This window comes from Myotis lucifugus, unplaced genomic scaffold (assembly GCF_000147115.1).
Source record: "Myotis lucifugus unplaced genomic scaffold, Myoluc2.0 scaffold_185, whole genome shotgun sequence".
Lineage (NCBI taxonomy): Eukaryota > Metazoa > Chordata > Mammalia > Chiroptera > Vespertilionidae > Myotis > Myotis lucifugus.
This window is the reverse complement of record NW_005871233.1, coordinates 1,039,405-1,063,503: the sequence shown is the minus strand read 5'-3', so window position 1 is coordinate 1,063,503 and position 24,099 is coordinate 1,039,405. Positions and strand designations below refer to the sequence as shown.

Sequence of the window (24,099 nt, the reverse complement as noted above, 5' to 3'; positions counted from 1 at the left end):
TCCTAAATCCCTGGTAACTGCTAATGTGACCTAATTGAAATAGGGTCTTTATAGATGTAATCAAGTTAAGATGAAGTCAGCCCTAGTTGGTTTGGCTCAGTGGATAGTGTGTCAGCCTATGGACTGAAGGGTCCCAGGTTCGATTCCAGTCTAGGGCACATGCCCAGGTTACAGTTGTGATCCCCAATTGGGGCGGGGGGGGGCGTTCAGGAGACAGCCAATCAATGATTCTCTCTCATCATTGATATTTCTATCTCTCTCTCCCTCTCCCTCTATGAAATCAATAAAAAAAATAGTTAAGAAGAAATCATACTGGACTAGGCTGGGCCCTAATCTAATGACTGGTGTCCTTATAACATGAGGGAAATTTGGACACTGACTTACAGGGAAAAGGCCTTGTGAAAATGAAGGCAGAGATTTCAGTGATGCATCTATAAGCCAAGGAATTTCAAGTATTGTTAATAATCACCAGAACCCAGAAGAGAGGCCTGGAACAGATTCTCCCTCAGAACCTCCAGAAGGACCAACCCTGATTTTAGACTTCTGTTCTCCATAACTGGGAGAGAATAAGCTTCCCAGTTTGTGGTAATTTGTTATGGCAGACCTAGGAATGAATACACTTCCCCCACTGGAACATCAGCTTCACAAGGGCAGAAATTATTTGTTCACTGCTATAACTCTAGCCCCTAAAACAATGCTGGAATGTAGTAGGCACTCCATAAATATTGGTTGAATGAATTAGTAAGCTTTGGATACAGAGAGTGAAGTCTATTCCTGGTCTATCCCCCTGACCCCAGTCCCAGCTCCATCCCCCAAGGAGGCCCATGTTTGGATCTGGCCTGCTAAGAGACACTGCAAGCCTTTATTCATCTAACCAAATTTGATTGAGCACCTATTATGTGTAAATTCATTTCTTCCTTCCTTCATCCAAGATATTTACAAATTGAAAACCCACTGTTCATCAATTAGTTCCAGTTTCCATTCTTTTCCAGGATGGGGAGCAAGAGAGAGGCTCCAGGCCTTCTAAATACACATGCCTCTTGATCTGGTAATGTGTGTGTATAGGGGAGGTGGGGGGGAGATGGGGGCTAGAAACCGGAAAGGCAACAGCCTGAGAATACAAAGAAAAAGAAGTTCAGACTACCTTTAGCACCTCTGTTTTCCTATCTTTTTAAAAGTCATTTGCTTTTTTTAAAAAAATTGATTTTTAGAGAAAGAAAGAGCGAGAGAAACATCAGTGTGAGAAACATTGATCGGTTGCCTCCCACACGCACCTTGATCGGGATCAAATCCACAACCTGGGTATGTGCTCTGAACTTTTTAGTGTATAGGACAACACTCCAACCAACTTAGCCACACTGGCCAGGGCAAATCATTGGCTTATTTTAAAACTTCATTTTTAATATATTTTATTTTTTATAGAGAGGAAGGGAGAGGGATAGAGAGTTAGAAACATTGATGGGAGAGAAACATCGATCAGCTGCCTCCTGCACACCCCCTACTAGGGATGTGCCCGCAACCAAGGTACATGCCCTTGACCAGAATCAAACCTGGGACCCTTCAGTCTGCAGGCTGACGCTCTATCCACTGAGCCTAACCAGGTAGGGCAAAACTTCATTTTTAGATGGGTAACATGGTCACGTATGAATATATGTAGATACACACACACAGCAAAAGTTTCCATTTCCATCCTCCAACTATCCTGCCTCTTCTCTATCACCAGAGTAGAGAACCACCTCGAGTATATTTTTTTCCCATTTCCCTGAAGTTTCTTCATGCAAATAAAAGCAAACATGAGTATATGTTCTCAATGAACCTATTTCACGCTAATGTTTTGTATATACTGTTGTGTACCCTGCTTTTTTCCTCTTAAGAATAAAATACACTTTGGAGACCATTCCACACCAGTATATGAAGATCTTTCTTTCTTTTTTTATAGCTGCATAGGTTTTCATTGCTTGGATGTACTATAATTTATTTAACCACTCCCCTATTCATGGACATTTGTTTTCTACCCTTTGCTGTGTGTTATAGATTAGATTCCCAGAAGGAATCTTCCAGGTCAAAATGGGGATGTTAACTTTGACCTTTTCAGGTTATGATAAATAATGCATATCACTAAGCATAGCAAGAAACACTTATGGAGACTGAGGTGAGTTGCTCTATCCTGCACTTGACCCAAATTATCTCATTTAATCCAAGTGTTGAGGTTGTTACAACCCATTTTTATTGCCCTCGGTCATACCAAGCCAGGAGGGAGGAGCACCGGGGTCTGTCTGCTGGCTAGTGTGTAGGGAGGTGGGTGACAACAATGCCTCTGGGTCAGGTCCCTCCGCTACCACTTGTTAGCTCCCTGAGTTACTATGAGCAGATGTCTGCATCTCTTTGAGGCTCAGTTTCTGCCTCTGTGCAAAGGGGATATTGCATGTGCAAGTAAGTGAAGAACCAAGGACCCAAAGGAGTGATCAAAGCACATGTAAGTGGGCACATGAAGAGCAACATGTGGGAAAAGGGCCAAGCTGGCCCACATGGTGCCTTTGTGCCAATTGGAAAAGGAAGCCCACGTCACAGGTATTTTACTTCCCCTTGCAGAAAAGTATTAGAAGGAACATGCAAACTTGGGTGCAATCTACATAACTATAAAGGCAGCTTTTTCTGAAAACAGAAATGAATGAAAGGAGTGGGTGGGTGGGTGGGTGGGACTCCCAGGGGAGCACACAGAATCAGCCCTGCTTCCACTCTGCCCAACCCTTTCCCACCCAGCACTGGGCCCAATACCCCAAGGTTCAATACTTGCATGCGGAGCCCCTGGATCGTGTTCTGGACGCAGTGCCCAGCTGACCCCACCACCTGTGGGTGGGATCAGGTGATGAGGGTGGGTCCCAGGGGACCAGCCTTTCCCCTCATCCTGTTTCCCTCCTCTCCAGGCTTGGACCGTACCTTGACCAGCATGGCCGTCTTCATGAGGTGATGGCCACTAATGCCCTGGTCAAAGCAAACACTTTTATCACGGAGCATAACCTGGGGTGGGGGGCGAAAACGAAGGGATTGACAGGCATGCGCAAAGATCTAGGAACGGTTTAAGGAACCACGAACTTCCCACAAGTCCACTGCCTGGGTAAATCTGTCCCTACACCTCCTCACCACCTGTCCTCACCCTGAAAAGCACTGAGTTGCGTTTAATAAGGACCTGCTGCTTCACCACCGCCTCAATGCAGCTGGGGTCGGCCAGCACCACGCCCAGGTCCACCTGGCTCAGCAGCTGGAAGAGGTTGCCTGCTCGGGGCATAGAAGGGTTTAAGGCCTAGAACCAGACCCGGCCCAGATGGTGCCCAGGTCCCAGCCACCCCGCCCCCGCCACTCCGACTCCACTCAGGCCCTGCCCACAGACCTGGCTCCAGCTCATTCTTGATCGAGTGGCCCCGGGCGGTCAGGAAGATGGAGAAGCTGTAGCTGGTGCCCTTATCCAGGAAGATGCGCTCCGGCAGCTGGTACTCAGTCTTGACGTCGTAGACCTTTTTGTAGTTGGCCATGTCAATGTGCACGTTACCCGCACTCTTCCCGTTGCTCACCAGGTAGTAGTAGTAGTCCTGGAGCATGGGAGGCAGGGAAAGGTAGCACCCTGAGTGAGGAGCCGGACAGGGCGGGCGGAGTGGGAGGTGGGGTCGCCCCTCCTCCAACTTGCAACGCTCTCCACGCACCTGGTCCTGTTTCTTGTTCTTCCACCAACGCCAGGTGGAGTCGTGCACGGGGTCGGCATAAGGCTGCAGAGACCGTCAGCACCGTGAGGGGGCGGAGCGGAGCGTCCACAGGCAGACGACATTCCCAGACCTCTGCCCAGCCTCAGTCCCAGCTCCTAACCCAAAGCAAAATACAACCTGGCCCGCCCTGCATCCAGCCCCCCGGCCAGAGCCGGAACGCCATCTCCCAGTCCCCGCTTAGCCTCAGATACCAGGCTGCTCCGCTCTGTTCCACCCTCCGCGGCCGTTCTTCCAGCTCCACAGACCTGGCCTTCTGGGCCTCCGCAGTTCCTCTCAAAGCCCCGGCGGGGACAGCCCCTGCCCCAGGCGCCCACCTTGTGGTATTTGGAGTGCAGCCAGAGCAGGTAGTAGACGAGGCCCTGATAGACAGCGAGTGAGTTCTCGGTGTGGAAGCCCGAGGGCTCCAGGATGTGCGGCGGCTGCGCCCGGTAGAGCTCCTGGCGCGTGTAGGTCTTCTGGTCGGGCAGGTCCCGCAGGCGCATCACCGTGAAGGGGCAGAAGTTGGTGAAGGAGAGTTCCAGGTGACTCCTGGGCGGTGGTAGTGGGGGTTGGCCGCTTACTTTTCTGCGCCCTGCGCCCCAAGAGCCTCCACCGGCCTGTTTCCCATCCCTGCGCTGCTGACTCCCCAAATCCAATCCAGTCCTGCTCTTCCTCAGCCGCAGACCAGAGTCTTGGATCTCCTCCTAGACTCTCCTCCCCTTCCTAAGAGTCCTTCCACCTCCCCTTCTCCACCCCGCCCATCCCCGGGCTCCTCCGCAGGTGACCAGAGGATTACTATTAAACAGTAAAATCTGACCAGGCAGCCCCTCCCCTTAATCCCAGCATAGCTTTCCAGGGCCCTCAAGATGAAGTTCCTCCCTATGGCCACTGGCTCACCTTGTCTGCCCTGCCACCACCACTGCACTCTATCTGTACTACACTTTCAGTTCTCAAAAACCCAGGCTCCTTTCCTTCTCAGGGTCTTTGAACATGAATCCCCCTGTTTGGAACAACGTCCTCCATCTTATTATCTGGCCAATCCTTCCTCACAGCTCATGTACATCTTTCTCTTTGAAGCTCTCCCTGGTGCTCCCTCCCTGACTGGGTTAAATGCCTTCTTTGAACTTCCATTCACCCCGACCTCGCACATCATAGCCCTAAGGTTGTTAGTTGGGGATGGTTTGGTCTCCCTTCAACCCCCCATGGAATGGGAGCTTTGTGTGGGAAGTGTTTGGGGCTCTCTGACTACTGCTGGTCCATCCAGTGTCTTCTCACTTTTGCTGCTGCAAGGAGTAGGGGTCACTGAGCTGCTGGTGCATCAGAAGTTGCTCCACAGGCACAAGCCTCTTGATGAGCTGGCCCTGCTGGTTGTTTACAAGGTACACCAGCTGCAGTGGGAAGGCAGGGCCAGATAAGCTGGTGTCAGCCACCCTTCTGTCCCTCCTCTCCCCCCCCCCCAAGTCTCTCATAGCCCCTGACTAGCACCTGGTACAGATTGCTGTCTTCATAGAAGAGGGTGACCATGGTCTCATGGGAAGCATAGAGAGAGGACTGCTGCATCACCTGGAGGCTGATGTACACATTCCAGCCCTTGGATGGGAACAACTTGTACACGTGATAACTGCCCTCCACGAGGTACCAGATCTGGAGGTGCAACAGCTGTGTGTGTGAGGGCCATGGGACCTCTGACCCCCCTCTTCCTCTGCCAAGTGTGATGGCCCCATTCCTTGAGGGGTGAGGCTTGGGAGCTCACCTCCAGCTGGAATCAGGTGAGCTCACACCCCTTCTTTCTGTAGTGCCACCTCTCTACTTCCCAGAACCCACCATTTCTGCCTCCAGCTCCCACTCACCATAATTTGCTCAGTGTTTCTGTCTGCTGATGTAAGCATTCCTGATACATATACTCTCTAATGGATGGGCTTCCTGGGGCTGAGCTTTCCTTTTTTCTTCTCATTCTCCAGGGTTTCAATTTCGCCCTTGGGCACCATCGGGAAGTTGGTGTAAGACTGTCCCTAGGATCATCAGCCTTAATTTCCCATCTCTGCACTGATGCCCAGCCCCCATGTCCCCAGTACATTTGACTCTGGATCTCACCTCCTCCTGAACCTCAGCTTCCAGGATGTCCCCCGTCTATGTGGCCTCCACTGTGAGGCCATTCTTGACACACACACACCCTGGCCAGGTCGGGCCCCTTCTCTGAACATCCCTAGGTGATTTCCCCTGCTGCAGCCTGACCACTCTCAACTGTCACTGTCTGGGAATGACTCTGTCTTCCCCAACTGGCCTGACACCCTGTGAGGGCAGGGCCCAGGGCTGACTCAGTTGCCACTGTGCCCCAGCACTGGGCCAGGCCTCCAGTAAGTGCTGCATGTTTATGAAAGGAACACGTGCTTGATGAAATAAAAGAGGGCACCCCCAGGAAATCAGATCATATAAGTCTGAGCACAGGTCTCTCACTCTGCTGAGGAACTTTGGAAGACACTTAGCCTCTTTGAGCTCCAGTGTTCTCAGCTGTAAACAGAGCTTCTGCTGCCCTTCCCCACAGTCCCTGAGGGTGTTCCTTCCCCTTGGCCCCTTTACCGTGGCAGGGGGAGAAGGGAGACTTCTGGGCTTTGGGGTGGACAGAGAGGAAGTGGGGAGAGGAGCAGGGCAGCCCACCTCCTCAGTCTCAGTGACAATAGCTATGTCTCCATGGAATGAGTTGACCATGTACTTGATGGATAGCTCCTTGGGGAAGTTCGCCAGGTAGATGAAGTTTTCAGTGTCATAACTGCAGGGGTAGAGATGGAAGCTAGGAGCACTCAGGCAAGGCCCCTGGAAGATATGTTTCCCCCAAACCAAGCTGAACAAGAGCTGTTTTCTCACTTCTCCACTAGCTTTGTGAGAACATGAAAAGGAAACCTGTGATTCTAGCTTCTGCCCTTGATTCCAAACCCTCTGGGGGACCTTTCCATCTGTAAACAGGAGGATTCGGTCAACCTGGCATGTTGCCAACCGCCCATGGAGTTGGCTCAGGGGCTCCTAGGTTCCTGAGGGGTGAAAAGTGCCCTAACCTTCCCCAGACAATTCTTTCTATTGCTCACATAGGTTCGGACCTCACATGAGGGCTCCCCTAGTTCCCCCCATTCTAGCCCTCGCCACCCCAGCCTGTGTTTTCCCCACTACAGTCCTCATAACTTTGGGACTTGGGCAAACTGAAAACTTGGTGACTTTAGAAAGGACCCACCCCCCACCCCTCATGGGGCGGGGGAAGCAGAATATGCCCAGCCCCCTACCTCTGCAGGAGGAAGTTACCCCAGATGAACAGCAGATTATTAAATGAGTTGTAGGACATGCCCTTGGGCACCATCGGGAAGCTGGTGTAAGACTCTGTCCCTAGGATCATCAGGAACTCCAGGCCTCGAGCTGGCGGGGGCAGAGGCAGAGTGGACACAGTAGTGAGGCAGGATCCCTCCTGGCTCCCACTCACCTTTGAGGACCCCTCTACCTTCCCCTCCTACCATCAGGAATGAATTCCGGGATGGTGTAGAGAATGGACAGGTAATCATTGACTGCAGGTGAAGAGAACACAGCAAAATCTCCTGAGGCTTTGAGCTTTCAAAAACCTGAAACTAGGCAAGTCACCAGCTTCCCAGTTCCTCCCAAAAACCCTGCAATGGCTTCCCCTTCAGGCCTCTTGGCCTTTACTATTTCTTTACATGAATTCTAAAAACGCACCACCTCTGAAAAGATACATCCAGTTAGGGCACAGGACTTGCCTCCTGTAGCCCCTTGACTGGGGAGTGCAGGGCACAGCCTATTCAACTGCACAGGGCACCCTATTCTCAGTTCAGGTAAAATAAAACCAAATCTCCTTACTGTGAGCCACAGGCCCTTCCTTATCAGGCTTCTGCTCCAGTCTTCATCACCCTCCTTTCTCTTTCCTGCTCTGTTCTAGTCACATTGATTTCCTCTCAGTTCCTCCAACCCACCAAGCCTGTTCGCCACCACCACCCCTTACCTAGGAGTGACACGAGCAACATTTCCCTCCCATTGTCTGCTGTGCGCTCAAGCCCCCATCCATAGTACCCCAATTACCCAGGTTGTAGCCGACCATCTGGAAATACTTCCTGGCAGCAGTGTCTTCAATCTCCACCAGCAGCAGTAGGTTGTAGTTAATCTCAGTGTATACAGCCCAGGTTATGGAGCAGATGGCAACTGGAAGGGAAGGGGAGGTCCAGAGCAGCCCCGAGCCCAGCCCTCTCCATCACCTCCTCCCTCTCTGAGACTGCCACCCCATCTCATCCCTGTAAACTCTTCACCTCTCCCCATGACACTGCCCGTCCTTTTCCTTCCTTGTGACCTCTCCCACCCTTTCCTGCTCTCCCATGCCCTAGATCCCCACACCCACCCACGGCAGACTCATTTGGGACATGGATACCTTGTATCCTTTCGCACACGGACTGCTGCCTGGGCAGCATCTGGAAGGAAACAAGGCCATCTGCGGAGCAGGACAGTTCTATGTTCAGGCCCTTCCCATTCTCAGCCCAACAGGCATCCCACCACAGTAGAATGCCGGTGCCCCCACCCACTTCCTCAGGCCTACGGATTTCAGGGGACAGGTCTTACCCCCTGACCTTTCAGCCACTCACACCTGGCCTATCAGAGTATGTCTGTCTCTGGTCACAGTAATTGGTTCAGGTTCAGGCACATGACTAAGAATCAGCCAATCAGAGTGCACCCTTAGGAGTAATGAGGAAGAGGCTGCTCTCATTCTCCTGGGTGACTCACGCCTGTGGGAGAAGATCCTCGAGTTCCTGGGAGCCCTCCTTAACCCCCACAAGAGGAGCATCTACCTTAAGATGAAGCTAAATCACAGGGCTCATAATAGTAATCCCTTTCCTAGCACTCACCATGTCCCTAGCACTATTTTAAGACCTTTATGGATGCCAACATATATTTAATCTTTATATCAACACAGTGAAGCAAGTACTAGTAGTATTATTGGCCCAATTTTTCTGATTAAATGAGGCCAAAAAGAGAGGATAAGTCACCTGTCCATACCACAGGTGACTTGGGTTGGGAGTGTTGAAGCAGTTTCTCTCTAGACCTGTGCCATAATCACTATGCTATACTATCTTGCCAAGAGACAGAGTCTTGACAATATACCCTATGAGTCCCTGGATCCAGCCATGCCTGAAGTTGGCACTTTGTCTTTTCACTTATAAGTCCACAAATTCTTTATGCCTAACTAATTTTTGAATTTAACTTATGCCTGTTGAAACCAAACAAATAATATAAGATACATAATACACCCCAGGCACTATCCCTACAAATGCCTAAGTCCTAGGACCAACCTCCAGCCTGGGACTTTGTTTGTTTGTTTTTGTTTATTCTCACCAGAGGATATTTTTCCATTGATTTTTTTTAAATATATTTTATTGATTTTTTACAGAGAGGAATAGAGAGTCAGAAACATCTATGGGAGAGAAACATTGATCAGCTGCCTCCTGCACACCTCCCATTGGGGATGTGCCCGCAACCAAAGTACATGCCCTTGACCAGAATCGAACCTGGGACCTTCCAGTACGCAGGCCGACGCTCTATCCACTGAGCCAAACCAGTTAGGGCTCCATTGATTTTTAGAGAGTGGAAGCGAGGGAAAGAGAGACAAAGAGAGAAACATCGATGTAAGAGATACACATCAATTGGTTGGCTCCCACACATGCCCATACCGGGGCCAGGGATCGAGGTGCATGCCCTTGACTGGGAATCAAACTGGAGACCCCTCAGTCCTCGGGCTCACACTCTATCCACTGAGCCAAACTGGCTAGGCCATGGGACTCCTTCTGAAGGCACGTAGTGAAGGGTTAGAGCCCAAGGTCAGAATTCTTGGAGGTGAGAGGGAATGGAGGAGTTTCTTGGGCTGCCAGAGGCCCCCACCCTTACCTGTAATAGTCCCAAAGTGGACATAACCTTCGTGCTTCCCAGTGGTGAGGGCCATGATGTACTCGGAGCCATTTCCATGAAAATGCACGGGGCACAGCTTCTTGATGCACTCGTTGGGCAGTACACGAACCCAGCTCTCTGCAGTGGCCAGCATGGGGCCTCAGGCCCAGGTATTTGGACTTGGGCCCTGCATCCACTTTTCCCTGGCCTTAATGAACCTGTTATCATCCTCTCTCCCTGGAGCAGCTGCTCAGTGTATTGACTGAGGGACCTTTAGCGTAGGGTTCCAGCTGCCTTTGAGAAAATCCTCCTGACTCACATTCTGTCTCTGAGGTTCCGATTGGGCTTGACCCCACCCTTGCATTCCCCTGGCCAGAGCCATTGATTCTGAGCTGGGCTTGTGACCAAGCAGGACAAATCAGAGACAGTCTGAACCTGCAACCACTAACAAAGAGATGCTCTTTCCTGGGGCCCCTGAGGGTATAAAAGTCTGCAGTTTCTGGGAGTCACCATGGCCATCACAAGAGGGGCCTGTTTAACAGCTACAGTGAGTCCCTAGATCCAACTATGCCTGAAACCAACATGTTCCTGGTTTGTTTTGTATTTTAGCTATCTAAGCTGAGAAAACACCCCCTTTTTTTTGGCTTGAGCCCATTTTAATTTGGTTCCTCCCACTGGCCAAGTGTCCTAAGTAAGAAAGGAAGAAAAATGAGCTGAGAACATGCATTAACTAATGAAATATAGGTGATGCCAAGTTCCTGTGACCCTGTAAGTCCAAGTGACCCTAAGTCCAAATGACATCTCTCATTTGAATTGGGGGGAAAACCTAGAAGAACTAAGTGTTCCCATTTAAAACAGGGGTGGAGGATGTCCAGCCCTTGGGCCTCTGAAATCATTTGATCTGGCCCTGCAACAGCATTAGGGGTGAGTTAATTGAATGTTTGACCAAATATAGCAGGCTAATTTTTTAAATACTGGTATATATTTTAAAATATATTTTTATTGATTTCAGAGAGGAAGGGAGAGGGAGAAAGAGAGACATCAATGATGAGAGGGAATCATTGATTAGCTGCCTCCTGCACGCCCCCTACTGGGGATCGAGCCTGCAACCCACACACGTGCCCTTGACTGGAATTGAACCCGAGACCCTTCAGTCCGCAGGCTGATGCTCTATCCACTGAGCCAAACTAGCTAGAGCAGCAAGCTAATTTTGAAGTTGATAATTTACTATGGCATGCAAATGATGTTATAAATATCCAAATGGCCCTTGGCAGAAAAAGTTTCCCACCCCTGATTTAAAGGATGAGGCTGAGTCAAGTCTTTCCTTTTTCTCTCTTCATGACTTTGCCCATCTCTGTTTCTCTCTCTCTCTGATCCCTATGCCTCTCCCCATCCCCACACCCAATTCCTCTCTTAGTATGCCTTTCTCAGTCTCTCTCTCTCTCTCTCCCCTCCCTTCCTTCACTCTCAACCTCCCCCAGCTGACTCACACTTCCTGGGAAGGTCTGGATGAAGGCCCCACCCCAGCATAGAGAGAGTGGGAAAATGCCCTCCCAGATGGGCAGGGTGATTCAGGACCTTGGAGAGTCCCTCCAACACTCCCTCCTCCCCCACTGGCAATCCCAGCCCCAGATGCCACAGTGGATGGGTTCATTAAGGCAGCCCCTGGGGCTCCAACAGGCAGTTCCCTTGTCCAGACCCCTAGGCACATGGCCCAGCCACAACCTCCTCACCGCTGCCATGGTTGCTCTCGTGGAGTATGGTATAGTTGCCTGTAAAATAGTAGACGAGCTGGTTCTGCCGAATAAAAAGCGTGCTCTCTGTGGCGATGGCATCGTAGATGGTGGCGGTGAAGTTACCCTGGGGGCAGTAGAAGGAGCCTACCCAGCAACTGTCAATGCTCAACTGCAGAGAAGTACAGCCAGTGGTGAGCACGTGGCCTTTGCCTCGGCCCCCACATCCTGCCTTGAGGGGAGGGTCCTGCTCTGACAACTACTCCAGATGAACACATGCAGCTGCCTGCTCATCCTGCAGCAGCACCTTAGTGACCAAACTTCTTCAACATGGACAAGGGAAGGAGGTGACCAGGCAGGAGCCTGGAGCTTTGTGTGTTCCCTAAATTTAAACAGCACACAGAATATTCAATGGCCCCTGAGTGTTGTACCCACGTAGACCCAAAAGATCCAATGCTTGGCCCAAGGCACATACTTAATAATCCTATTCTAACTTGGAACACAATTGACTGTCAGGCTGACACTATCCGAACTTATTGACTGATCACTAACACTGGCAATATCCCCAACAGTGGGAAAGCACCAGCAATGCAGGGTTCTTGCCTATAAGATTGAATCTAAATTTAATCAAGCTTTTAGACTGGCAATATGTTGTGTTATAGACTAACTAGAGGCCCAATGCACGAATTCGTGCATGGGTGAGGTCCCTCTGCCTGGCCGATCTGGGCCGGCTGGCTGGGAGGAGGGACCATGAGAGGTTAGCTGTGAGAGCACACTGACCACCAGGGGGCAGCTCCTGTATTGAGCATCTGCCCCCTTGGTGGTCAGTGCACATCATAGCTACGGGCCAGCCATCCAGTTGTAACAGTTATGTAGGCTTTTATATAGAGAGATTGTGTTCCCATCCCTAATTTATATGTTCAATCCCTAACCTCTCGGGTGACTGTACTGTTTTTGGAGATAGGACCTTTAAGGAAGATAATTAAGGTACAATGAGGTCATAAGGTGGGGCCCTAATCCTGTTAGACTGGTGTTCTTATAAGAAGAGGAAGGCACACCAGGGAACTCTCTCCACTCATGCACACAGAGGAAAGACCAGGGGGCAGACGCTCCAATGCAGGAGCTGCCCTCTGGTAGTCAGGGCGCTCTCACATGGGAGGAGCTCTGCTCAGCCACAAGGCAGGCTGATGGCTGCCAGTACAGCGGTGGTGGTGGGAGCCTCTCCTGCCTCCTCAGCAGCGCTAAGGATGTCTGACTGCAGTTTAGGCCTGCTCCCTGCTGGCAAGTGGACATCCCCCGAGGGCTGCCAGGCTGCCAGAGGGATATCTGATTGCCATCTTAGGCCCAATCCCCCGGGGAGCGGGCCTAAGCCAGCAGGTGGTCATCCCCTGAGGGGTCCCAGACTGCGAGAGGGCACAGGCCGGGCTGAGGGCCCCCCCTCCCCCCCGAGTGCACAAATTTTTGTGCACCGGGCCTCTAGTATATAATAAAAGCCTAATATGCAAATCGACCGAATGGCGGAATGACTGGTGGCTATGACATGCACTGACCACCAGAGGGCAGATGCTCAATGCAGGAGCTGCCCCCTGGTGGTCAGTGTGCTCCCACAGGGGAAGCGCTGCTCAGTCAGAAGCTGCGCTCATGGCTGGCGAGTGCAGCGGTGGTGGCAGCAGCGCTAAGGAGCAGCGAGCAGGCAGGTGGTAAGGAGTAAGGGGTCCTGGGGAGTGGGCCTAAGCCAGCAGTTGGAGTTGGACATGGGAGATGCCCCCTCATGCACTGGGGCCCTAGTACAATTATAAGGGTGTCTGAAGTTAAAATTGAACTCTTCATTCCTGTGAGGTAAACCTCCTTCTTTGCCCTCCAAATCTCTTCAGCAGAATCCCTATCAGCTACATATCCCCTGTGCGTGTCTTTGGAGCAGGAGTGAGAAAACAGCAATGTCTGGAAAGACTTGGCCCAGATGGGAGAAAGCTGACACAGGACAGGGAGATGGTCTATAAATTGAACAAATTCAGTAAAGCAGGAATTTAGAGCCAGAATGTAAATCTACATGGGCTTCTCAGACATCAAGGGTGGGGCTTTCAGCTTGATGGAAAGAGGTTGAGACAACCTTTTGGGGTTGCTATGGAGCACAGTTGTTATCTTGGCCACCATTAACAACCAGCATCTTCTCCCCTCAACTTGTGATAAAGCTACCCTGATTTCACTCTGGGGAACGATTCTTTCTCTGCCTCTTGTCTCAGCTGCTTTCCTCATAAAGATGGAGATCATGACCTGTGCTAAGCCAGCTGGCATATTCCATCATTTTGGGACACATGACCCAAACTGGACCAATCAGGACCAAGGAGATGCATTTTAGGATTTTTGAAAGGCTATTTAGGAAAGTGATGCTACTGTTCCCCACCCTGGGAGTTGGATTTTGAGCCACTTTGAGAACAGAGCTAATCCAGAAGAAATGGAGCAGAAGTCTTCATTTGAAGTCCTGTGTCAAGCCAGGCCTGAAGCCTCCTCTGTGCTGGCTTTGCAGTTAGGTGCATCTACTAAATCTATTCCTCCGCTTAAACCAAACTGGGTTGGAACTCTGCTCAAATGTGTTTCTCATTCACACCAAAAGAACCTTGCTTCAGACACTCTTTCCCCATTCTGGGAATAATATAGGCACCCAAAGCTGAGTCAAAAACCCTTGGGGCCAGATGTATATTGCGGTTCAGAATTTTTAGTGTTTAGAAGATAGTATGGCACATATATAGCATTCATATGTAAACCACTGGGGCCTGGGGTAGCACTCCATAAGCAAACATCTTAAAATTTCTGCAGGGCAGAATCTGAATATTGAGACTACATGGGATGCAAAAAGACTAAGTAGCCTTTGTTAGCTCAGGTCAGAGTTTCTTGACAGATGAATTTGAGCCCTAAATTTGTGAAAATACCATTTTCAAAGCTTTTAGGGTTTCAGAATTACAAATGGTGGACCTACAAATAATAATAGCTCATTGGTGTCCAGCTAATATTAACTGATATCATCCTCACACTGATTCTATAAGGTAAATATAATTCCCATTTTACAGAAGGGAAATCTGAGGCCGGGGTGGGTGAGGTGACTTGCCCAAGGTCACACGCCTAGGAGGTAGCAGAACCAGGATTTGATCCTAGGTTGTCTGGCTGCAGAGTCATATGTCCTTCCTTCATGCTATCTGCCTCTAATGGGGATGGTAATGTCTTTGGGGACCCCCTCCATAGCCCAAGGCTGCAACCCACTTGAGGAGCAGAGGGCCAGTACCCTTCCAGAGGCCCCAGCCCACTGCCTCCCTTGCACCTCTCACCTCCACAAGAAAAAAGTCCGTAAAGCTGGTGTCAGTCAACAGAACTGACTTCTCCTCAGGAATTCCACCCAGGATGAGCACAGGTGTCTGGTCCAGAGTATACCACAGGGGCCTCGATGGGGCATTCACAAAGTACCGGGGTATCAGATTGAAGAGCTGCGGGGGGAAGGGGCAGGAAGGCTGTTCAACATCCCCCACCCTCCTATGGCTTCATCTCACTTACGGTAAATGCCAAAGTCTTCTCCCTAACCAAAGGCCCCACACAATCCCCCCCCCACACACACACACACCTCACTGACCTCATCCCCCTTACTCTCCCCCTAGCTCACTCTTTCCCAGATACATGGGCCTCCTGCTCTCAGACTGCCCAGCACATTCCCACTTCAGAGCCTGTGCACTGGCTGTTCCCTCTGTACACAATGCTCTTCCCCTAGGAGCCACATGATTCCCTCCTCTTCTCCTTCAAGGCTTTATTCAAATGTCAGCCTTCTCAATTCTGCCTTTCTTTCTTTCTTTCTTTTTTTTTTTCATTAATCTTCACCAGAGGACATTTTTTCCATTGATTTTTAGAGAGAGTGGAAGGGAAGGAGGGAAGAGGGAGGGAGAGAGGGAGAGAGGGAGAGAAGGAGAGAGAGAGAGAGAGAAAGAGAAATATCAATGTGTGAGAGAGACATCAATTGGAATTGGTTGCCTCCCGCACATGCCCTGACCAGGGCAGGGATAGAACCTGCAACCCAGGTACATGCCCTCGACCGGGAATCAAACCCAAGACCCTTTGGTGCACAGGCTGACACTCTACCACTGAGCCACACTGGTCAGGGCTCAATTCTACCTTTCTTGACCATTCCATCAAACACTGCAGTCCCCTCCTGCACAGACCCTATCCACTGCACTCTGTCTGAATTCTATCCAGAGCACTTTTCACCTTCCATAGAATTTACTTGATTTCATGTTTACTGGTTTGCTGTATGTCTCTCCCACTAGAATGTCAGCTCTAAGAGGTCAGGGACTTGGGTCTGTGTGTCCACTGTTTTGTTCGCATGGGGATGCCTTGTGCTCAGTAAGTGCTTGCTGAATGACTGAATGAATGGACTCTGATTAAGAATATGCGTGCAGGAGTCAGGCAGACACAGCTTCAGGTCTTGTTCCATATGTACATGCTGAGAGACTGCGCAAATGGTTCCATCCCTTTCAAGCCTCAGTTTTACCCTCTCTAAAATGGGTGTGTAAGAGTACCTTCCCTCACAGGGTCAATGTTGAAGATGTAATGTGATTGTGCATTTAGTAGAACACTTCACCTGGGGCCTGGCACAAAGTAAGTGCTCTAAGTCAGCAGTCGCCAACTGGTGGTCCGTGGGCCACTGGTGGTCCGAAAGGTTGGCGACCGCTGCTCTAAGTGGAGCGTGCCACTTGTGTGGGGAGTAATCAGAGCCCCGGCCCACTGTCTTTAACCCACATCTTCTGTGCCCACTGTCCAGGCCCCCTTACCTCATTTCCCACAGTGAACTGGAGTCTGTTGTCTTGCTTTCTCTTCAAGAAGCCATTGATGTTCACCAGAAACCTGGCAGCGGTGTGAGGCAGGCACAGGCAAGGGTTTGGGTTCAGGGACTCCTGCCACAGCTCACAGCCACCTCCCCAGCCTACTCCCTCCCATTGGTCTCCTCCTGGTTTCTTTGGGAATGTGGAGATAAGGAAGTCCCTCCCAGAATCCACCCCCTACCCTGGGTGTGGGGAAGGGCACCTTTTATTGGGGATGAAGGGCCCAAGGCCATTGCTGCTGACATCCACACGCATGACCACACTGCCATTCTTGACGGGCATGGGTGTGTACCAGCTCATGATACACACCTCCTCTGCACTGCACTGCTCTGCTGGTAAGCAGGGGGCACTGAGGCAACTGGGATCTCCATGCAACTTCCCATGTCCTGCTCTACACAAGGAACCCCACTGGGGCCTCTGTGTAGCCCCATCTAGGCCATGCAACCTGTTAAAGCCTCCCCCCCCCTCCCCTCCTCCAAGTCACAGATTTCACTGAGGGCCCCCAACAAACCCCACATTTCCACCAGGTCATGGACTCCTCTGATGCCCCCAACCTCCCCTTCCAAGTCATGAACCCCTCTGAGGCCCCCAGAAATCCCCCACCCCTCCAGGCACCCCGCAGGCCCACCTTTGCTGCGGAAAGGGGCTGCCTCCATCTGGATCTGCAGCTGTTCTAACTTCCAGCGATGGAAGTTAACTGGGGACTGGAAGATGACCAGCACCACAGGCTTCAGCCCCGTCAGGTGGCCCTTGCGGACCAGAGCCTCGGAGGACTGAGGGTGAGATGGCCCACAGGTGTGTCTTTAAGATAAACTCTGGGCCCCCTGCCTTGACCCCACCTTTGGTAACCTGTTTTCCTGGGCTGGGTAGGGAGAACAGAATCTCCACCAGGGGAAGGTCAGAAAACATGGTCTAGGTTTGGAGCTGGGATGGAGGACAGATCAGGCTAGGAAAGGGGTAGAGGGGCTAGAAACTGTGGAGGCAGTCAGGAGGTCTTCCTGGAGGAGGTGAGTCCAGGGCCACGGTCTTCAGATAGAATTTGAATGTAGGGAATACATAGAGAAGGGCAGCATGGGATAAGCAAAATCGTGATGGCGGGAATGAACCTGGCACCCAGAACTACTAATCCCAGGCCCACTCTTGAGGTTTCCACTTTCCCTCCAGAAATGAGACTCTCTGCCACCCTCAATAGTCAAAAGATAGTGAGGTTTGGGGGCTGGGACCTGGGGTAAAGGTGGGATGGGACAGTAAAGACTGGGGAAGATGGTTAGGGGGCAGCCAGAGACAATCTCCCAGAGATGCCAGAATCCTGGCTGGGCTGAGAAGGGCAGGCAGGGCTTAGGGTGGAGATGGAAGGAGGGAAGAAGGGTACTCCAAGTGTATGGATCAAGCATATGCAAGAAGGCTGCACTCAGGCCAGAGTGGGCTTCGAGACCAGGGTGAGACACTTAATGGGTCTAATCCCCTTTGCACAAGCTTTCATCTCTGCATGGATTACCCTTCATAAATTATTGTGTGTATGTACTTACCGATTGCTCTGCTGATGGGCTGAATCCATAAGGAAAACCTGGCTGTGTTGTTTATCACTGTACCCCCACTCCATTGTAAAAGAGAATCTGACCCATAGTAAGTGTTGCATGAACGAATAAAGGTATTATTACCATACTTTTACAGGTAAGGAGAGATGGTTCATGGAGTAAAGCTCTATGCCCAGGGTCATGCTCTAGAAACTTATTGCTCGCATTCACTGAAGCCCTTCTGTGAACCAGACACTGTGCTGAGAGCTTCACACATAGTTAATCATTTTATGAAGTTGACACGATCATTACCTTATCCTTGTTAAGGATGAGGAAACTTTGATACAGAGAAGTTAAGTAACTTGCCTGAGATCACAGTTATTATGGTATAGGATCTGAACCCAGGCAGCCTGGCTCAAATTGTTAACAATCATGCTATTCTTCCTCCAAGTAAATGTTAATCAGTGGCAGATTCAAACCCAAGTCTGCAGCCTCCAGAACTTCACTTCTGGACCACAACATTCCATTGTCTTCAAAAAGCTTACTTGAGCCCTAACCACCTGTTTGGCTCAGTGGATAGAGCGTCGGCCTGCGGACTCAAGGGTCCCAGGTTCGATTCCGGTCAAGGGCATGTACCTTGGTTGCGGGCACAACCCTGGTGGGGAGTGTGCAGGAGGCAGCTGATCGATGTTTCTCTCTCATCAATGTTTCTAATTCTCTCTCCCTCTCCCTTCCTCTCTGTAAAAAATCAATAAAATATATATTTTTTTAAAAAAGCTTACTTGAGCCAAGTAAGAACAAAGTTTGAAAACTCAAACTTTCCAATTTGAAAACCTAATACAAAGCTATAGTAATCAAGACCATGTGATACCAGCATATGGATAGACATATAGAACAATGGAATAGAATTATACCCCAAAACAAACCCTTACATTTATGGTCAATTGATTTTTGACAAGGGTGCCAAGACATTTTACTGGGGTAAAGAATGACATTTTCAACAAATGGTACTGGGATAATTGGGTATTTACATGTCAAAGTTGGATTCTTTTTAAAAATATTTTATTTTATTTTTTAAAATAGATTTTTATTGATTTCAGAGAGGAAAGGAAAGGGAGAGAGAGATTGAAACATCAATGATGAGGGAATCATTGATGAGCTGCCTCCTGTACACCCCCTACTGGGTATCGAGCCCGCAACCCAGGCACATGCCCTTGGCCGGAATTGAACCTGGGACCCTTCAGTTCACAGGCCAACACTCTATCCGCAAAGCCAAACCAGCTAGGGCCAAAGTTGGTTTCTTACCTCAAACCACATACAAAAATTAATTCCAAATATTTTGAAGACCTAAATGTAAGAGTTAAAACTTAAAAACTTAGTAAAAACCATAGGAGTAAATCTTCATGACCTTTGGTTAGGCAAAGCCTTCTTAGACAATACCAAAAGCACAAGCAACAACAACAAAAAAGACAAATTGGACTTCATTGAAATTTAAAACTTTGTGCTATTTTATGGTATGTGAATTATATCTCAATAAACATAAAACTTTTGTGCTTCAAAGGACACCATCAAAAAAGTGAAAAGACAGACTCATAAATAGAGAACAGACTGACAGCTGTCAGAGGACAGGGGGTTGGGTGGGAAAGGTGAAAGGATTAAGCAACAACAACAACAAATCTCATAGACACAAACAACAGCATGGTGATTACCAAGAGGGAAAGGTGGAGAGGTAGAAGAGAGTGTAAGGGGGGTAAATGGTGATGGAAGGAGACTTGACTTGGGGTGGTGAACACACAATACAATATAACTGATGTTATAGGATTGCACACCTAAAATCTATATAGTTTTATTAACCAATGTCAACCCCAATAAATTAAATTAATAAAAAAAAGAAAGTGAAAAAACAACCAATGGACTGTGACAAAATATTTGCAAATCATACATCTGATAAGGAACTAGTATCAGAATATATTAAGAAATTATACAACACAACAATAAAAAGACAACTCAATTTTTAAACGAGCAAAAGATCTGAATGGACATTTCTCCAAAAGTAGATAAATGTCCAAAGAGTACATGAAAAGATGCTCAAAATCATTAGTTATGAGGGAAATGCAAATCAAAACCACAATGAGATACCATTTCATAACACTAGGATGGCTATAATAAAAAAGGTGGACAAAGACAATTGAGGATGAAGAGAAACAGGAACCCTCATAGATAGGAATGTAAAGTAGTACAGCTGCTTTGGAAAATAATCTGGCAGTTCCTCAGAAGTGAAAGGGAGTTAACATATAACCAAGCAATTCCATTCCTAAGTATATACGAAAGAATTGAAAACATGTTTACACAAAAATCTGTACACAAATGTTCATAGCAGCATTGTTCAGAACAGCCAAAAAAGTGGAAATAACACAAATGTTTATAAATTAATGGATTAAAAAAATCTATACAGTTGAATATTATTCAGCCATAAAAAGGAAATACTGATAGATGCAATAACATGGATGAGCCTTGAAAATGTAGCTTAGTGGTTAGAGCTTCAGCCCTAGGACAGAAAGGCCGTGGGTTCGATTCCCAGTCAAGGGTTTGATTCCCTGTCAAGGTTCACGTACCTGGGTTGCAGGTTAATCCGAGGCATATGTAGGTGTCAACTAATGGGTGTGTTTTTTTCACATGGATGTCCCCTCTCTATTCCTCTCTTTCTCTCCTCTCTTCCCTCTCTCCCTTCCACTCTCTCTAAAAATCAATGGAAAAAATATCCTGCAGTGAGGATTAACAAAAACAAACAAACAAACAAACATGCTAAGTGAAAGAAGCCAGACATAAAAGGCTACATATTGTACTGCCTGCCTGAAATAAGCAAATTCATAGGGACAGAATGTGGTCTCCAGGGTCTGGAGGGGCGAGGGTACAGGGTTTCTTTTTGAGGTAATGAAAATGTTCTAGAGTTAGTGGTGATGGTTACACAAGTTTGTGAATACACTAAAATTATTGGCTTGTACATTTTAAATGATGAATTTTATGGCAGGTGAATTATATCTTAATTTTTTAAATATATTTTATTGATTTTTACAGAGAGGAAGGGAGAGGGATAGAGAGTCAGAAACATCGCTGAGAGAGAAACATCGATCAGCTGTCTCCTGCACACCCCCTACTGGGGATGTGCCCGCAACCAAGGTACATGCCCCTGACTGGAATCTAACCCGGGGCCCTTCAGTCCGAAGGCCCATGCTCTATCCACTGAGCAAAACCAGTTAGGGCTATATCTTAATTTTTTAATGAGAAAAAAAAAAGGCTTACTTGAGCACTTACTATGTGCCTGGTGGGGCTCTGGCAATGGTTGTGAATCCTTAAGGGCTCCTAGGGTTTGGTGGTGCCACTACCATTAAAAAGCTAGAAAAAGGGAAACTGAGGTTCACACAGAATGAGCCCGCTCGAGCTGCAAACACTCACCTCTCCTTTGCAGGAGTAGTTGATCTTCAGGTAGTAAGGGAAGCCCAGGTATTTCTGCAAGGAGAGGTTGGGCAAATGTCCAGAGCCCAATCAGATGCACCTCCAGGACCTCTCCCATTCACCTGACCCCAGTCCCCTCACCTCCTCCGGGTCGATAGGCGCGTCCACCAGAAGACCAAACAAATTGTCCACTGTGTCCAGGGGTTCTTGCTCAAAGAAGCGGTCACTCCCATGGTTCTTGCCTATCGTCTCGAACTTGTTCAGGACAACCTGCCAGGTGCACTCCTGGTTATCCTCGACAGCCCACAGCCTCCACGGTGACAACAGCACCGCCATCAGTGACCACAGCACCCACAGGACTCGGAGTCTCGGCCAGGAAGGGCCAGCAGGGTTCATCACGGGGCAGCGCGCAGCGTGGCTGGAACCTGGAGAATGCAGGAGTCAACACCCGCTAGCAAGACTGCGCTCCAGGGCCACCTTCTGAGATCCCACCTCTGTCCTTGCTTCGCCCAGCTCCTGCATTTGGCCCCCCCACCTGCTCCGGGCCTCGCCTCTGCTAGGACTTCTGGCCCCCACGCTGCTCTTGCTCTGGGCTCCGCTTCTGCTCCAGACCTCGCTGATGCCCCAGGTCCTGCTTCTACTGGGAAGCGAGATCCCACCTCCGCTGTTTCTCCGGGTCCCGCCCTTACCGCCGCTCCTGGCCACGCCCCCGCTCCTGGTTTCGCTCCACCTCCTCATCGCTCCCCTCAACCTTGCACCATCCTTGTTTTTTGCTCTACACTTGCCCTGCATCCGGTCTCTGTTTCTCGCTTTGGCTGCGTCCCACCTATCCCCCCCCCCCCCAGTCCTGCTACTCCCCCAGATCTCGCACCTGCACCTGCACCTGCAACTCGCCTCATCCCCACTTATTGGCCCGCCTGCCCACTTCTTTTCGTATCGCCCCTTTCTCCTCGTTCGAATCTTGCCTGCTCACGGGATCCTGTACCTAGCCCGCCCGCTCCCGGTCTTGGACCTTCTCCACGCCCCGCCCCGCCCGCCCCTTTCCCTGTCCCCTCCCGTTTCTCACCCAGAGCTTGCTTCCCGATTTGCCTTTGCTCCCAGTTCCTCGACCTGCCCCTTATCAGCGATCTTTTCCCCCTGGACCTGGACCAGCTGCTCTTCCCGAGCCTACGCCTCGCCCCGTCCCTTAGAGACTTTGCCTTTCGATCTCTCCTGGCCCTGCACCTATCTTCATTCAATGACGGGGCTATCACCTTTTCGTCTCACCCCCTCCGCTCACCACCCCTTTCCACGCTCTGGACTCAATGGGCTCCACGCCCGGCCTCTTCTCGCCCCGCCCTTTCTCCGCATCTCCCCGCCTCCGCGCGGTGCCTCTGCTCTCCGCCCTCCCCTTGCCTCTCCCCCCTCTCCTCCCCCTTCGCCCGAATGGATGGCACCAGGCACCTCCCTTTTCTCCCCACCCCGAGGTACCAGTCACTTCGGTAAAACCGGCCAACCGTCACTCGGCCGCTCCAGCCCCGCCCGCTTCCGCCCGCACTTCCTCAACCGCCCTCCGCCTCGCGAGGCCCGGGCTGGGCTGTCTCCACGGCAACGCGCCTGTGTCCGGCTGGCGGCGGGGACTGGCCAGCAGAGGGTGTTGGACACAAAGTTTGCGATCCCTGCGCGTGCTTCTACCCAATCAGGCTTTTATATTAAAAATGCTACACCTAAAGAGAGTTTGGTCTCCTTGTGGGAATAAATCTGACTGCAGTTTAACTCTCCTCAACAAAACAGAACAAAGGCAGCCATCGTGTAGAGTTATTGTGGGAAGTCAATAAGGTGACACCGGAAGAGTGCCTGGCACAAGTAAATAAATATTCAGGTTAACAATTTCCATTTATATCCTGATGCCTAACAAGGATTCAGTCCATGACTTTTTAAAATCCTCACCCGAGGATGTTTTATTATTATTATTATTATTATTACTAGAGGCCCCATGCATGGGGTCCTGCCACCTGCCCCCAATTGGGGTGGGGGGCAGTCGGGGGCGGGGAAGATGGTGGTTGGCTGGGCACCTCTCCTGGACACCTGACTGATGGTCCAGACCGTGAGCAGTTTTCCTCCTGATCACTCATCATTCAGGTGCCTGGTCTATGAAGGCTGGAGAGCGTTTACTTACTTAGAATCACTGATCAGGGTGGGGTGGGGGACCACAGGGGGGAGGGGCCACCCCACCATCGGCCAGTTGGGCCGCAGTTGGTGTCATAGCCACTGGTCATTCTGGTCGTTCTGCTGTTCGGTCGCTTGGCTTTTATATATAGATTATTATTGATTTGAGAGAGAGAGAGAGAGAGAGGAGACATCCATATTAGAGAGAAACATGGGTTGGTTGCCTCCCTTAGGCTACCTCACTGGGAGTGAACCTGAAACCTAGGTATGTGCCCTGACCGGGAATTGAACCTGCAACCCTTTTGATGTGTGGAAGACGCTCCAATCAACTGAGCCACCAGGCAGACCATTACTTCTCGATGAACTGCAAAGCTGACTTTACGCTAAACCAGTAGTTTTCCAACTTTAGTGTGTATTAGACTTGCCAGAAGAGCTTGTTCAAACAGGTTGTTGGGATCCACCTCCTGAGTTTTTGATTCAGTAGGTCTGAGGTGGGGTCTGAAAATGTGGTACTTCTAGCAAGTTTCCAGGTGTGGAAGCAGGAAAATACAATTTCCTCCCACCTCTCTAAGTTCTTCTGGACTTATGATTAGATTAATATTAGACAGGTTATCAGGAGAAAAATGTCACAAGTTTATTTCAGATGCACATGCACGGGTGCCATAGAACAGCAGACCCAAAGAGGCTTGGGGCAGTTGAGGTTCATATGCCATCT

At 49.8% G+C, this 24,099-nt stretch overlaps 1 protein-coding gene across 1 annotated transcript in view; it reads right to left on the bottom strand.

Annotated features, from left to right (window-relative positions):
• The window catches only part of CATSPERG (cation channel sperm associated auxiliary subunit gamma), a 36,212-nt gene extending 14,017 nt beyond the window's left edge, over window positions 1–22,195 (bottom strand). The window contains exons 1-21 of the mRNA XM_023760564.1: window positions 22,108–22,195; window positions 21,378–21,661; window positions 21,237–21,290; window positions 16,892–17,036; window positions 16,466–16,592; window positions 16,213–16,285; window positions 14,725–14,880; window positions 11,402–11,573; window positions 9,669–9,806; window positions 8,161–8,220; window positions 7,241–7,291; window positions 7,016–7,145; window positions 6,399–6,510; window positions 5,226–5,384; window positions 5,016–5,128; window positions 4,076–4,289; window positions 3,702–3,764; window positions 3,392–3,590; window positions 3,158–3,276; window positions 2,941–3,021; window positions 2,794–2,850 (exon numbers count right to left, since the gene is read on the bottom strand). Coding sequence (XP_023616332.1) covers window positions 2,794–2,850; window positions 2,941–3,021; window positions 3,158–3,276; window positions 3,392–3,590; window positions 3,702–3,764; window positions 4,076–4,289; window positions 5,016–5,128; window positions 5,226–5,384; window positions 6,399–6,510; window positions 7,016–7,145; window positions 7,241–7,291; window positions 8,161–8,220; window positions 9,669–9,806; window positions 11,402–11,573; window positions 14,725–14,880; window positions 16,213–16,285; window positions 16,466–16,592; window positions 16,892–17,036; window positions 21,237–21,290; window positions 21,378–21,661; window positions 22,108–22,135 — 2,535 coding nt within the window. The 5' untranslated portion in view covers window positions 22,136–22,195. The remainder of the gene's footprint in view (window positions 1–2,793; window positions 2,851–2,940; window positions 3,022–3,157; window positions 3,277–3,391; window positions 3,591–3,701; window positions 3,765–4,075; window positions 4,290–5,015; window positions 5,129–5,225; window positions 5,385–6,398; window positions 6,511–7,015; window positions 7,146–7,240; window positions 7,292–8,160; window positions 8,221–9,668; window positions 9,807–11,401; window positions 11,574–14,724; window positions 14,881–16,212; window positions 16,286–16,465; window positions 16,593–16,891; window positions 17,037–21,236; window positions 21,291–21,377; window positions 21,662–22,107) is intronic.
• Between the last annotated feature and the right edge of the window lie 1,904 nt (window positions 22,196–24,099).